The sequence below is a fragment of the Micropterus salmoides genome, unplaced genomic scaffold (genome assembly GCF_014851395.1).
Source record: "Micropterus salmoides isolate LMB-PRFRI ecotype aquatic unplaced genomic scaffold, ASM1485139v1 Ms_hic_scaffold_10, whole genome shotgun sequence".
Classification (NCBI taxonomy): Eukaryota; Metazoa; Chordata; class Actinopteri; order Centrarchiformes; family Centrarchidae; genus Micropterus; species Micropterus salmoides.
Window position 1 is genome coordinate 23,851,333 of NW_024040041.1, and position 15,837 is coordinate 23,867,169.

The window sequence follows — 15,837 nt, forward strand, 5'->3', positions numbered from 1 at the left end:
AAACAGTCCACCACCACCACACTCCAGCTGCTGCCATCACTACTACTGTAACCTCACCATGCAGCTCTAACCGGCCAGCTGCTTACGTAAAGTGTTTTCATATGAAACACATTTTGGTGAAGTCAGTGGAATGTGAAGTCAATGTTCCAAATAAAATCTAGCGTCAGATGGGAAGTCTACAAATCTGCAAAACAATTCTTTTACTTCTGAAATTACATACAGTCCAAACTGTGCCAGAGGCGGCTGTCTCATGTCTCAGGCATTCTCAGTTAGATATTCCTGAACAAAACAGTTGGAGGAAGTGAATGTGATTCATTATTTAAGTTTAATTAAGTTTTTGCCCAGAGTGATTTATTTGGCTAATTGGTAATGGTATTACTTCAGTTTAAAAACATATGTATGGTCAAAATCAGTCTTTTTACTCACTGATAATTTGGAGCATTTGTAAAGAAGAAGGGGAAAAAATCCCAGTACAACAGGGAGCCTCTTTGTGCCAGATCAGATTTCTGAGTTCAACGGTCTGAGTCAGAAAGAAGCAAGGTTAGTGACTCAATGTTACTTCCTGTAATCAAAAACCTGCCTGTAAGAACCCACAGCATGGTGACTGACAACCCCCCAACAAATCTGCTGCACATGGTCCGCTGTTTTTGTTTTGTTGGACACAATGGGTGTATTCAGGTCATCTTTGGACACATCTTTGGTGGAGTGGCAGCTGGATGTATGACTGATCTATAATATCAGTGTTGGTCCTGCAGAGACTTTTTCTTTCTTTTTGTTGACTGCTGGAAGATTCTGCAGGAAACGGACGACATAGAGACAGTATATCAGTTCAATAGTCTTGTTCCTATTTTATTGTTTGTTTCTATTGTTTATTTTCTGCACTGTAATCTACTTTAATGTACAGACAACTCTAATTTAATGTAATGTAATCTAAACTCACACCATTTCACCTCTAATGAAATGTAATTCAATTTCATCTAATTTATTCTCTATTCAAATCTAATGAAACCCTGTCTAAACTCATTTCATTTAATCACATCCCATCTCTTTTGCTATTCTAATATATGTAATCTCCACTCATCACATTTCAAATTTCATCACTTCTCATTTATTCTCATCTGATCTATAATGTCATATAATCTCAACCCCTCTCATGTATTCTCACCTCTATTCTAATCTAGTGTTATCTAATCCCATCAAATCCAAACTCACCTCTGATCTAAGATAATGTAAACAAAAATCTCATCCAATCTTGCATCAATTCTAAATGAATGAAATCCCGTCTGATTCCATTTCTTCTCATCTCTTATCTAATCAGCAGTGGAAACAGTATTCTAAAATCTTGCTTAAAGGATCATTTTGGTATTTTTAAACCTGGGTCCTATATTCACACACACACACAAATAACTAGGTACAAAATGTTTTGAAGTCCATACAGTAGACGGCTTCAGTCGGCAGCCGCGAGCTGGCCACAGGGCCTGCAATGTATCCCTACGGGGCAATTGTGCCCATCAAAACTACGTCCAGAAAAAGTGCTTCTTTTTGCCACCGACAGGCTCACACTGTTATACGAGGTGTCAAACAACATCATGGAAAGGATCCCTATGACTAACTCCCGGTGACACCCCTTGTTTTAGCTAGAAACAGACGTCTCGCTCAAGGATTACTCGCTCTGAAATCCCGTTAGAGGCGAGTTGTTGCAGAAAGACGACAGCAGAAACAAGGGAGAGGAGTTTGTTTTGTACATAGAGACTATTAGCAAGACTTTATTTCCTATCGTTACTCCAACACAACAAACTCCTCTCTTTAACTCTTGACTCCACCGTCATCTTCCTTCAACAACTCGCTTCTCACAAAGGAATAGCCTACACTGAAGCCATCTTCTGCATGCAACACTTTTTGTACCTACTTTTTGTGAAAATATAGCCCTACTATATGGCCCCCAAACTACCAAAATTATCCTTTAAGCAAAAGTGCACAAATATTAGCTGGTAATATGCTGGTAAAAGTTAATATATTTAATCCATAACAATACATCATAATGTATTTGTTGATTTAGATTTTGTATTAACAAACTCAATCTGCAAAGTAACTAGTAACTAAAGTTATCAAATAAATAGCAGAGTAGAAGTTATAACATTTGTCTAAAATGTAGTGCAGTAGAAAAATAAAGAAACATAAAATGGAAATATTTGGGCACTTAAATGTTTTATTTTATCTAGAAAATACAGAAGTAAACGAGAACTGGTTCAGCAAAGGGTGCTCAACTTATTAGAGGAAGGCGTTACAAGGAAATGATGTGTTGTTGTTTGTGGTGAACATCGTGCTAACCAGAAAACAAAGCCAGTTTACTTTTGATTTGAAACATGCTCCCCTGCAGATGATGCAATAGTCCACCCTCTCTAGTAAGTAAATGATTCCACATGGGATTCAGAGTTGATCAGTTGAGTCACAAACCGCAAACTATGACCTATGATGTAACCTAAGCCTATGCTGGCCTGTTTATCTGGCTATCTGGCACAAAACCTGTAAGAGATGAATTCTCAGGAATTAGCAGGGTTCACTGGAAGCAAGTCTTTGTGGGGTTTTTTTTTTTTTTTTTTACATGGGAGACCCCCACTTGTGACACAGAAGAATCAATATTCAGTGTTTCTCGTCACATTTGGAAAAACACTCAAAGTAAAGCTTCCAATCAACAGAGAGACGTCTGTACAGTCGTCACAAAGGTTCTTTTGCCCTCAACAGTCAAACTAGAAAAATCGAATCCAACATTTATCACGTATCAACTCGTCATCTACTAGTCACATTTTATCTAAAGGTCAAAATCGCATCATGCATCTGAGACAATGTGTGTGCGCCTTTTATTAGTGTGTCTCTCTGTTCCTCTTTTGTCACTGTGTGCTAAATATAACACCAGTAAACAGAAACCACCACGGAACAAAAATGATTCAATAATGAAGCTCCTTTTGGCCTGGGCAATTAAAAGTTCAAACCACAAGTCGTATGACGACTAAATTCAAGCTGATGTTTGTCTGGACAGTATATCTGGCAAATGGGAGTTTTCTGTCAATCCATACTTTTAAAAGGAGGACATTTTGTCCGTATAAATCTTGTATGCGCAAATCAGCTGACATAAATAAATGAACTTTATAGCCATATATCATACATATGTCATAAAACTAACCAGATTCCATATTTAATTTCAGAATTTCTGCCACACAGGCTCCAGATCCAGATGTTCTTCTTTCCCATGCGTGTAGGATGCTGATCTAAACTTTAAGTGTGCTGCAGCTCTCACACTTTATTATTATTATTATTATTTATTCCACCGTTTTTTGGCATCTAACTAGTCTTGTACCGTTTGTCCTACAAACTTGGTAGGACAAAACTTGGTAGAACCTTTCCTTCACAGTGTATCTTAGTCCGGTGGTGGAGGTCTTGCTCTTGCTCCGGATTCAGACATTGATGGACAAAACCCTGCTCACAGCATGTTAACGAAAAGGGGGCCAAACTTAACACATATGTTTGCTGAACAAGTGTGCAGCACATCATTGAGTCTCTTAGCTGATGGAGCCGCACATTGCTCCGACAGCGGTAGCAATCGCAAAAAATAGCTGGCAGCTCTCACATGCATTTTCTTAAGGAAATGCCATTCTAGTTTTAAATGCGTTTCACACTTTTGCACATATACTCTCAACATATGTCAATGTTTGACAATATTATTACCTGTTAAAGCTATGATATAAAGTGATTTCCATTTACCAGTTTATCCTGCAAGGAACTCATACAGTAGGTATTTCACAGCATCATTTAAGTCTTCGAAACTTTGCTCCAAGCCATGTTGGTCCAGTCAGCAGAAACAAATGTGAAAGTGCATTTTCCTCGTCTTTCTGGCCTCCTTTGAACCGCGAAGCCCACACTGTTTATGGTGTAAACACACTGCATCTGTTTTTAACAGGGACCATACTCCGAGGCAACCTCAAAGCTGAGGTCTTCTTATATCAGATAAATGAACAGGGAAACCCATAAGAGTGCAGCCCTTAAAAGGCTACTGACTTAATATATTTGCATTCAGTACTTAATTACCCAGAATAACCTGTGACATTACTGGCAGCCCCGCAGTTAAAAGAAGAGAAATCCTGACTGCTGGGCTACTTACTACACCACATACTTTCCTCAGGACTTGGAATGCAACTGCTGCTCCTGAGTCAGACGGAGGGAGGAGGAGGTCGCTGTTTTCTCTCAGTTAAAGCACATTTCTGAATACCTTGTAGTATAGACCTCCAAAAGAGTCTCCTTATGGGAGTGGGAGTCAGCAGACTGAGTGAGAACAACAAGTCCAGGACCACCTTTTGAAACTTAAAAGTGACTTTTTCCTTCTCTGTTTTCGGCTAATATTGGCAACAATGGCTCACTTTGTACGGATTAGTTTTGTAAAGTAAGCAAAAGCAGCCGCCAGCAGTAGGCCTATCTATCTTCTATTTCTGGCCTCCCCCCCGCGCCCCCCCTTCCCAGACTGACGTCAGCAGAAAGTTATTTTCATGAATGGAGGGGGCGGTCACGAGGAATCGGTGACGTGAGTGCTTGCGGAAGCAGAGCGTGGAATGTTGGTACATTGTTGTTGTTTTGTAGTTAATTTAGTACGAGGATACAACGCTGCCCGGCTGCTCAACGCTTTAAACCAACTGCGTCAAGTTACCCCGTCGCCTGTTTCGGAAACCTACTCCGCCAGATTTTACGCATTCCTGTTCACAGATCTCCGCGTCCACAGAGGTGAGGTTGTTGGGTTTTTTTTGTTTTTATTTGGGAATAGATAGTTTGACATTCCTCTTTACATTTCTCAAGTTGTGACGGCAGTGACATATCGGCACATGCAGACAGACATGTCGGCCACACTGGCCAGTCATGTAAGATAGGTTTTGATCCCGGCTGATGTTGACTTTGTAGATTGTTTCAGTCGCGTGGACACGTGTTGTGTTGGAGTAACATAACAGTTAACACAATGCCCAGACAGTGGCGAGGGCTTAGTGTATGAAGTGGCGGGGGGTACATAGGCAAAAAAGTAAAACATCATTTGGAATAATTGCTTATTTTATTTTTTGACGAATTTAAGCCTGGTAATCTAAATAAAATAATTTATGTAGTTTACTTGTGAAATCTTTAAGGCTATCCCCTTTTTAAACATATGAATACATTTGACAATGTCTATAACAAGCACAGAAACCGCAAGAAATATCAGATATAGAAATAAAACAGTATTTTGACAAAGTAAGCCTAGTTATTGACTAATGCTACTCAATGTTGTTAAAATTAGGTTAATGTTACAAAATGCCCATATGCTATAGGATCAGTGTGCGCCACAGAACCAAAATTATAAGAAATAAATAGTGTTTTTTGTTTGTCAGGGTTTGTTTATTGATAGTCTAGTGTCTGTCACTGGTATGGGCTTTTGAGGGGGGGAATGAAGTGAAATAAATTGACTGACTGTCCTGTTCAAACTAATTCATAGGCTATCAACTAATTTCACGTTCTTTTAATAGTGGCGCTCTTGTGCATTTCAACGTGGGCTTTATAAGAGGCTGCTATAATACAAAATACCAGCCTACTTTTGACATTGGAAACAACACGTGGTCTGCATTTTCCACATGTGGGACAAAGGGCACAACGTGAAGTTAGACCACCAGGGCTGACTGGAGAAACAAACTGAGCAGCAGGAGGAGGCGCATTTCCACAAAGCATGAATCACTATGGAAGAAGAAAAGGCTTTATCTTATCTTCTCTGTTTAGCTGTAATTCCAGGTCTACATACATCTGTATTCCCTGGGTAAAGATAAGGAATGTTTTTTAAATACTAACCTAATAATTGCACAATAATACTGCTTGACTGTCCACATTCTAGTCTGGCCATTGTATTTTATTGAATAACGTAGACTTGTGAGGCCATTTTGATTAATATATGGAAAATATTTGTCTAGTTTCATTTTGATGATCGCAGGTTTGTGCCTGAGAGGCTTTTCTGATTCACTGTTGTTTCTGGTGGGTGCACCGGTGTCTACTGCTTTCAGAGACGCAATGGGAGAGGGTGCACTCCTCTGTCATGAGGTTAACATGTGGTTCAATCACCCAAGAGATGAGGTCTTCTTTGGATGGAGAAGTAACAGCAGCTGACTCATTTTACCACCACCATGACAAGCCACATAGGAGAAATTCACCATGAAAACATAGGATATGCTGTAGTTTAATTATCACCCAATACATATATGATTTCTCTTTTTGCTGGGCCTTGGTGATGGATGAAAGCGACGCAAAAAGCAAAACATTTTTGGTGGTGGAGTGTTGTGAAAGTGAAATAGCTGTGGTTGGTGATGCGATGACTCACAGGGAGCACGTTCGCTATGATGTTTTGCTCCTCTTACTGGGGGAAGAAAAAAAGATGTAGTTTTGATTATTGACTTTGGAAGCCAGCGATTTTATCCACAGCTGAACATGCCAAACAGAGTGTATACAGGCAATAACAGATGAATGTGTGAACAGGCCTGTGGTGCATTCGTCCAAAAGTGACTCCCTGACAGATATAGTGTCTGAGACGGCTCACTCTGCCACCCACAGTGATTTGCATCCTGCCTGTTCCTGCTTTTTCTGTCAGAATGACTGGATCTCAACCAGCTGCCTTTTACCTCATTAGGGTCAGAGTGTCAAGTTTACTCTTTTTGTGTGTGTGTGTGTCATTGGGAATTCCTTGCTGGTTCTCAGTGGTGCTGACTTGGTGAATTAGTTGTTTATCTTTTTCCTGGGCAACTTCCTGATTCCACTGTGACTCAAATTGCATGTTCGCGGCAACACAAACAACCATTTTAAAGCTCCACAACATTCAAAATGTATGCGTTCCTGTCACATCCTGTTTGTCCTTATGTCAGTGCCTCAGCTAACTGTTCAGAGAAGCATTAAAATCTGGATAGTACAGATTATTGGCAGTATATTACTAAAGAGCCTTGCTTTGTTTTGGTATCTTGTGTTGGAAAATGAGAGATGTGATGAAACGTGGGGCAGGTATGTCCTTGTTATTTATATAAATCCCATTGTCCTTGTTTGGGAGAAGATCTTTGCTCAGATATTCAGCGAGTTCTCCTCCTTTTCCACACAAAAGTTTCAGCAGTTGCCAGCCATTTCCAAAGGTTCTCTGTACTTTTCCTTCCTCCCTGTGAAACATCGGGATTTTCCAGGAAACGTCAGATCGGGAGGGTGTGATTCCCTGCCGCTGGTCGTCGCTTTTAACAGTAAACAGCATGACTCACTGCTCAGCTATGCTCTCCATTTCCTTCACATAATATCCCACCAAATGTGCTGCGCTGGAGAAAGAGCAGAGTGTCGGGCGTACCAGTCTGCACAGAAATCTCCCCACCCCTCTGAGAAAAATGCAAGAGAAGCTTTCTCAGAGGAGTGTATCAGGCTGTCAAGGGCAGCAACAAGTCTGGATTCTGCTTTACTTACTCCCAAATTAAAATTTAAAGAGAAGAAAAACAGAGTCCAGACAAACCAACTCTACATTTATCACTGGAGCATGAGCGCGTAAGTCTTTGATATGCTGTTTATTTTGGGAGACGGTTACCTGCTGTAACTGAAGGGCAGCCTTGAACTTGACCAGATGCAAGACTTTAAAAACAAACATTTGGCAGCAGTGAACAAATGGTACATGGGTTTTAAAACAGACTTTATCTCAAATATAGATTTAGCATAGTATTTCATGAATTTTCTCTTTAGGAGCTGCTTAGCTCTTAAAAAAAAGTCTGCCTGGTTCTGTTGTTTTTAAGCATTCTCAACAATAGTCTTGAAAGGGTCAGTTCATCTTCAAAGCAATGGTGTACACCCAAAGAACAGATTACCAGATGTTTATCAGAAAACATTCTGCTTTCCACATCAAATAAGACACTGGCATAACAAACAAACTTAGCCATGAAATGTGTGTAGAATGTTTGTAATGGACATCTAGTTAAGGAGTTACACTCATGTCATCCCCTGGCTCCAACCATTGTTGTGACACTCTGTCATAAATTAGTGATAACATTGTTGAGAGAAAAGTACATTCTTGGCTATTAGCAATCAGAGGATTAAACATTATAATCTGTTTGAGGAAGTTGGGAAGGTAAAATGAAACATAGGCCGTACAAGGGAAGGCAGTAGACCCCTGACTACCACACATGTGCAAACAGGCTGCCTTTGATTTGTTTGGGCAAGTGAAAGATGCGAGACACTTCTGAATTCCAGACATTTTGTGAATTTTGCAGCCGTTGTTTTACAATTGGGAATGTCTAAACTCCACCCCTATGGCAGAGTGCATTGCAGGACATATTCAGACTGAATGTTCCCTCTCCAGTAAAGATGTGCCTGCATTGTGCATGTGAGGGTTTGCACATGTGTGTTCACTCAGGAATGTGGTTTTGTTCTTTACCCGCCATCTGTGGATTTTCTTTGAGGCGTTTTCCCAGCCTATTTTTCTTACTGTTATGAAAAGCCTAGCATGAGTTGTTTTCTTGGCTACAGCGAGAAGCCATGGTTGGTTGTGAAATACGGCTGTCTCGTCTGTGTGGCTAAATCATGAAGAGTGGATTTGGCTGTGTAATGTAATTTGTTTTTTTTCTCCTGAGGAAGCTTTGCTATCTTGATCAGAAAAACCTTGTCCCTCTGCGAGTTGCAAAAACATATGCACATGCCTAAAGAATTTCAGGGAAACAGCCTGCCCTTTTGGTTCAAGTTGGAGACCTTGTATGATGAGAGAGAGGCCCCACACCAACTTTTCCATGATCTTTGCAAGGAGTATACCCAGGGACCCCCTCTGATGCAATACCACTTAAATAAGGCCATTCAGGCCAACTTGTTGCTGAGGAATGTTGTATTTTAGTTCATCTTTATTTAATGCTTCTAACATCTCAATTATTCAATTATTTTCTGTGCGTTTTGCAAAATTAATCCGAGAGAGCAGCAGATGTTCTCCAAATCTTATGAGACTCTGGGTTTGAGCTGTACATGTATTTCTAATCTGTTTCTTTTCAAAGTCAGTATTCTTTGAGGTTCAACTGTTTGTGACAAAAACACAAAAGTACATTCTGTAGACAGTGATGTTGAATTTAAGCTATTATAAGAACAATGACCACTGTTCAGGTCCCATCAGAGACAGAGAGCAGTAAAGTTGTTTTTCAAGTCGACTGCGCTGTTTGAGTCAGGAATTGGAAATCAACTGTTGCAAAGACCCGTATAAGCAACCTGCAGCTAACGGGACTGCAAAGAATATTTGCCCTCTTGCTGAGGTATCAATTATCGTGTGCTCACTTAAATTGTTTAGTTGGCAGAAATTTGTGTCAGCACTGTGGGCTAAATATATCTGCCAGAGTTAAATAAGGGCATAGAGCAGCTCAGGAAAGCCCAGTGTAAGAGGATCCAACTGGCGAGACACAGCCCTAAATCGATAGACTACATTGTCTCTCAGCAAAAATAAATCAGTGACTATAAAGGAAACTATTTCTCTGTGACACACTATCTCCAGGAATTTTTCCACATGCGTATCTACTGCCCTGTAAAGTTCACCATAACTGTAAATGTTATGCTGATGTGATGGTCTGTTTTAATGTCTGATGAGGAGGCGGAGTAGTGTGGACTGGCTGTGTCCCTCTAGGCCCAGAGACATGAGATTAGGGGAATAAACAATCATAAACAATAGAGAAGACTGGATTTAGGGGAAGTTAACAGGATAAAAAGAAATTAAGGAATTGTGAACACAGGATACCTTTAAGTTATCAGCACAAGTTAGTGCTGCTTATTTATACTATGTATAGGCTATGTTGCGGTTATGAATGAGACTTGTTTACCCTTTTGGTGACCATGTGACTCACACTCCCACGCCCATTTGCAGGGTGTTTCCATGGTAGCAGTCGAGCATGGAACAGTGCACTCGTAGTCAGGCTGGTCCGCAAGTCCTGAAATGGAGCCTCGGGGGGGATGTGTGCCTCTCACAGGATCACAGCTCAGCGGGCTCGCCTTTTTTTGGCCATGGCAGCAGCCTGGAAAGCATGTGCCTCACTGTAATAAGTACAGAGAGGCTTTTCTCAAAAGTGCCCCATCAAAATTGCTAAGGCCGAGAGCTTAAATGCAAAGTTCTATGAAGACTGAGGGAGAGTGGTTGCCTGTTTCTAATCTTGCCTGGTCTAGTGAACTACATTGTCAATTCCCTCCTTCCCTAACAAGTAAATATAGGCACTCTCCAGTGCTGGTGTTTAATGGTGCCAGGCTGCCCTCTGCTGGTCTGTGGCTCTGACATGCAAACACAAATACTGACACATGACGTAACCCTTGAATGTTGTTGTGATTCTTTAAAGTGAATCCATGGAAATGAGTGCAAATATTATAATGTACTCACTATCTGCAGTATACAAAAATATGCATTAGTAGCAGAAGTATTCAGATCTGTTACTCAAGTTAAAGTATAAAATACCACAATTTGAAACTACTTTGTAACTTACTACCGTTTTTAAAATCCAATTAGAAATACAGATGCATTCTCAGCAAATATGTATTTAAAATATCAAAAGTTAAAGTACTCATTATGCAGCACCTGGCTCGTCAATCAGTGATTTATTACTACAAATTATATTGACTTATTAGTGATGCATGAAGATGTAAGTGGTCAAAAGGGAGCTCTTTTAAATCACATTATACACTTTTGGTTGGATCGTCTGTAACAAGGAATCATGTTTTTTTTAAATTTTTATCTGTAAGTGTAACTAGTTAAAGCTGTCAGATGAATGTAAGAGATTGAAAAGTACAATATTTAGAAGTATAAAGAGGAAATAAGTTAAATTATCTTCAAATCATACTCAAGTACAGTACTTAATAAATGACATGATATGTTGTGTTTCACTTAATTTAAGTACTTACACAATTTTGTTTTTCTCTTCGCAGTGTGTCTTCTGTGAGATTCTGGCCAGTTGTCTGCATGCAGGGAATGACGACTCATTTCAAGACGAGCAAAGCTTTAAAGGTAGGTGTGAGAAGTATTTCATTGGACTTTGTCAATATCCAGACATGTTGCTGTTTTTCATCCACTGCTCATCTCCTGCAGGTCAAGAGGGAGGTGGGCGAGAATGCCCCAGCGCTCAGCGACGATGAGTTGGTGGCCATGTCGGTGCGGGAACTCAACCAGCACCTTCGTGGGCTGACCAAGGAGGACGTTGTGCGGTTGAAGCAGCGACGACGGACCCTGAAAAACCGGGGCTACGCTGCCAGCTGCCGCATCAAACGCGTCACCCAGAAGGAGGAGCTGGAGAGACAAAAGTCAGAGCTGCAACATGAGGTGGACAAGCTGGCCCGAGAGAATGCCAGCATGAGGTTGGAGCTGGATGCCCTGCGAGCCAAGTATGAGGCCCTGCAGTGTTTTGCCCGGACTGTGACCCGTGGGCCCCTCTCGCCGGGCAAGGTGGCCACCACTAGCGTCATCACCATCGTCAAGTCTGCAAACCACAACTCCAGCCCGACCCCATTCTCAGCTCCCTCCTAGTGTTAACAGGACTGGGCTCTCCTCCTCCTGCCTGGTCCTTCCTGGTTCTGACCCAGCCTGAATCCACTCATCCTGTACTGAGAGGACGCTCAGTAGTTAAACTGAGGGATTGAATGGGATGGCAAGCTCGATGTGATATTATGCTGCATTTACAACTATGTCTCCCTCCTTCAGTCTCTTACACAATCTACAATGCCTGTGCACTGTGCAAACCCTCTTCCCCGACCCCCAGCACCGGCAGGGTATTTTGCCTCTGTGACCCTTCTTCCATGACTGATAGAGATTTGCCTTTACTCCAGTGTGAAAAAGTATATGACATGCCTTACTGTGGCACTTAATGCTGTTAAGCATGAAACATGAGATTTTGGTAGTACATACCGTATGTGATAGTGAAGCTATTTGTAAAGCCTATGCCAAATCACATTTTTTAGAGTTGTCTCTATGTAAATTGAGCCTTTGAAGCTGTTGCCTTAAAAAGGATGTATGAGTGATCTTTCAAAATTATTATTCAATACTTTGTAGAATTGAATAGTGTATGTAGTTTAACACAGAGGATTTATCGTTCCAGCTTTGAGGTCAGGTAGACACCTCTTCATAGCCACAGTTACCAGTGGTCTCCAACCAGTTGCCTTTAAGAGCCAGCCAAACACCACAGATGTGTTCACTGACTAGCTCTCTCCTCTTTTGGAAGGTGCTAAGCAGTAAAAACACCTGTTGTAGAGTTTGGCTGGAGTGAAAACCTGCCTGTACATAGCTCTCTATGGCCTGTTTGGAGAGCACTGCATTATGCAGTTTGATAATTGACCAGTGTTTAGCTAAAGGGCTCTACTCGTGATACGCTAGTGCTTATATTTTTGTATTGGCAAATTTTTATTCTGTGGTCAGTCATGCCAAATAGCTTATTTAGTATTTAGGAATGAATATTGGAGAACAGCAGTCGGTGCACTCCAGAAAAGGCACTGTGTGGATGGTAGTCTAATTTGGCAGTTTTTAAGTAAGACTTTTCATTTGTGTTTGAAAAGTTTAAAACTCAACCATTAGGCCAGAATTTGTATGCAAGCTTTTGCTAGACTACATCGACTCTGGTTGTAAAATATTATAAAAGGCCCTTTGTGCCTTTTTAGTTCAGATTGGCAACTCATCCATTGAACACTTGACTTGTGGGAATGTTGTTTGAGAAATTGTTGAATTTCTCAGTGGGGCTGAAAAATGTTGAGTACAGTTAGCTACGTTGTTGAAGACATTGGAGGGTATTGGGCAGGTGCTGCAAATGATTCTGTTTTTTGTACCTTTGTGGCCTTTTGACTAGAGAAATCACTCACAATTTCTGCTTCTTTTGAAATGCAAACGAGGTGAATACTTGTTTTTCACATAATTGAAATGCTCAGAAGATTTGACATCGACCATCATTATAGCACTTAAAAGGAAACTGTTAAGAGACCGTATAAAAGAAAATTCACAGGGCAACTGGTGCCTGGAATAGGAGAAGATGAGAGAAGTTGTTTTTGCATTTCTGAAGTTACTGGGGCTTTATTGCATAATGATTAAATGTGTGTGACCCCCTACTGAAAGGTCAAGTCTAATGTATATGCAAGGATGGTATGCTCTCTAGTATGTATGCCGCAGCACTGATTGGGTGATGTCTTTTTCCTTTATATGCCACTCTTTGGTAGGTAATCCATATTGGATACAGTGATAATGAGAGAGGTCCTAACAAGTGAAATGCAATTCAACGTACTTCCTGTATATTACAGATTACCAAAATGATAAAACGCCCACTGCCTCAGTTGTCACTTTACATTGAGAACCCCGTCCAAATAGAAATCATTCCTACTGCTGGGTCATGAGAAGTGCTGCTGCTGGTGTTGGTAACTCTAAACAGTTGCTATTTACCTTGCTTTTGACACACTCTTCTGCAAGAGAACTCCTGACACCTATCTCTAGAAACAGTGGTGTCAAGACAACTACATGCAGTAAACACCTTTCCTCCTGTTGTACGTTTTGAGATATTTAAATATGAAATTCACTTGAAATCAAGCCGTTCTTACCGAGGATCCATTCCTAATTTGGAGTGAAGTCAATAGAGATCGTTCATGTCAGGATTTTCTCTTGGCTAAGAGGACATGACTGGTCTTCCCCTGTTCCATAGCTGCAAAGAACAGTATGGGGAACTTTGCTGCTGTACAACCTGCTGTGATTTTAAGCAGGGGCATTGCTGTGTTCTTACACGTATTTTGTATTTTCACTGTTTCTATGTTGACTCATCCTATGTTCTGTTTCTGATACTTAGTTTTATATGTATATACTGTGTGTGTGTGTGTATTATTGTGTGTGTATGTGTATTTTTATATATATATTACACACATATATACACACACACACACACACACACAGTGTATATATATACGCATATTTATACAGTATATATAAAAACATATTTTTCTATATTTATGTATTTTACTATCCTGGGAGTGGTGTGATTATGTAATCATTCTTTGAAGTCTAATTACGCTGATGCTGACCTTTTTCTGAAAAAGTTGTATTCCCATATACAATGAGAAAACGGCTCTCATAACTTCAGTCTTCTTTGAGTATTTATACCCCATGAATAGTTTTTCCTCAGCACATTATTACACTATTTGTCTAATTCACAAATTGGACAGACCGTGACTAGGGTTACATGTAGCTGCAGCTAATTATCTGTCACAGTCAAGACAGTTTAAAAAACAGGGAAATTACATTATGACTGCAGGTTCACATTGTTAGTAAAGAACACATGTGCATCTATCATATTTTACTCCATAACTTGGAAATCTGTTATAATATTGCAGTGTCAACAAACACCACAAATTAAAATGTACTTCAGTGAGGTTTGAAATCAAACTATATATGCAAAAGGAATTCAAAGGTAACACATTCTACATAATTTCTGGATCAATTTGGTAGAAATCTATGCCAGACATTTACATTGGCAACCAACAATTGCACATAACTCAATGCAAGAGCACATTGGTTTGAAAATTGCCCAATGATTATGATGTTAATGCTAAGAAACCTTAACAGAAAAGAATTCCAAAGCTGCTTAAGACTCTCCACCTGTTATGTTTAAGGTCTGTTTTAAGCCTGAATCAAGACTGAGTTAGAACAATATATAGATACACATTACATGTTTACATAAGTCATTTCAAGCACATTATCTTACAAGACAATTCAGCTTCAAGCATTTTCTGACAAACATTACAGTGACCTCTTGTGGTGAACTTTCAAAACAGAATGCTGTAAAATAAAGCCTTGTTAAATTTTAGCACTTATTACTGTATTTGGATCTGAGGTAGATGCATTATGGCAGCACACCCTAAAACATAATGTCAAAGGATATATTTCAGTACAGTTGCATGTAAAAGACAAACCTCTCTCCAGGTGAATTAAGTACTTTGTTGTTAATCCAACATCCAGTGTGACCAAGTAGAGGTCCATTCATGCTCTCAAAACACACGTTGCTCTTAGGTCAGCTTACCACAAGCAAATATATGCCAGACATTATATTTTCTATAAGACACCTTTTTGCTAAAATAAAAGCAGACCTGCTAAAAGTCAAGTTCAAATAATTTTAGGGTGCGTTTAACAGAAATGTAGACACGATTATGGTTGAAAAGAGGCATAAACATTACCTACCATGATGTTTACTAACCTTGGACTCAGCAGCCTCCTTTCTTCTGAAGCTTGTTCTACCAAGGAGTTGTAATGGAACTGTTTAAGATATCAGTGGTTATTTTACATTTTTATATGAACCATGAAAAAGGCAAATGTATGTATGGAAATGACATTGCTTGTATATCTTGACTAGGTATTCAAGGTTATTAATTTAAAAGTTCTTCCTGAAAACATGTCTTTGATTAAATAAGCTTTCACACACACACACAAGCTTAGCCAGCCCTACAAGCTACAGTATTTAATTTTAGGCATGTAGAAAGTCAGTTTTAGTATTAATAGAAGGAATTGAGCACATGTATAGATGATATGGTTGTGGGTGAAATACATTAAATCAACAGCAGCGGTTTCTATGTTAATTTTGTACTTTACAGAAATAGATTTCCTTGTTCTTGTGGTAACATGTTGAGGCTTAATGACCGTCAATGACGAGGACAGTAATAAGGCAGCATAAAGTGAGTATGTACCCTTCACAACTTGTCATTACTCTGCTCATATATTTTATATTTATTTCATTGAATTGTGTAATTTTATTAAAAAAAAAAAAACCACACCTAAATTATTTTACATTCATTTAT

At 39.8% G+C, this 15,837-nt stretch overlaps 1 protein-coding gene across 1 annotated transcript; it reads left to right on the forward strand.

Moving 5' to 3' along the window:
• Positions 1-4,589: 4,589 nt before the first annotated feature.
• Positions 4,590-11,548, forward strand: mafk (v-maf avian musculoaponeurotic fibrosarcoma oncogene homolog K). Its single transcript, XM_038703908.1, is given in 4 exon segments — positions 4,590-4,709; positions 4,712-4,773; positions 10,954-11,032; positions 11,114-11,548. Coding segments are annotated over 4 exon segments (681 nt in total). The 5' UTR covers positions 4,590-4,604.
• Positions 11,549-15,837: the final 4,289 nt, after the last annotated feature.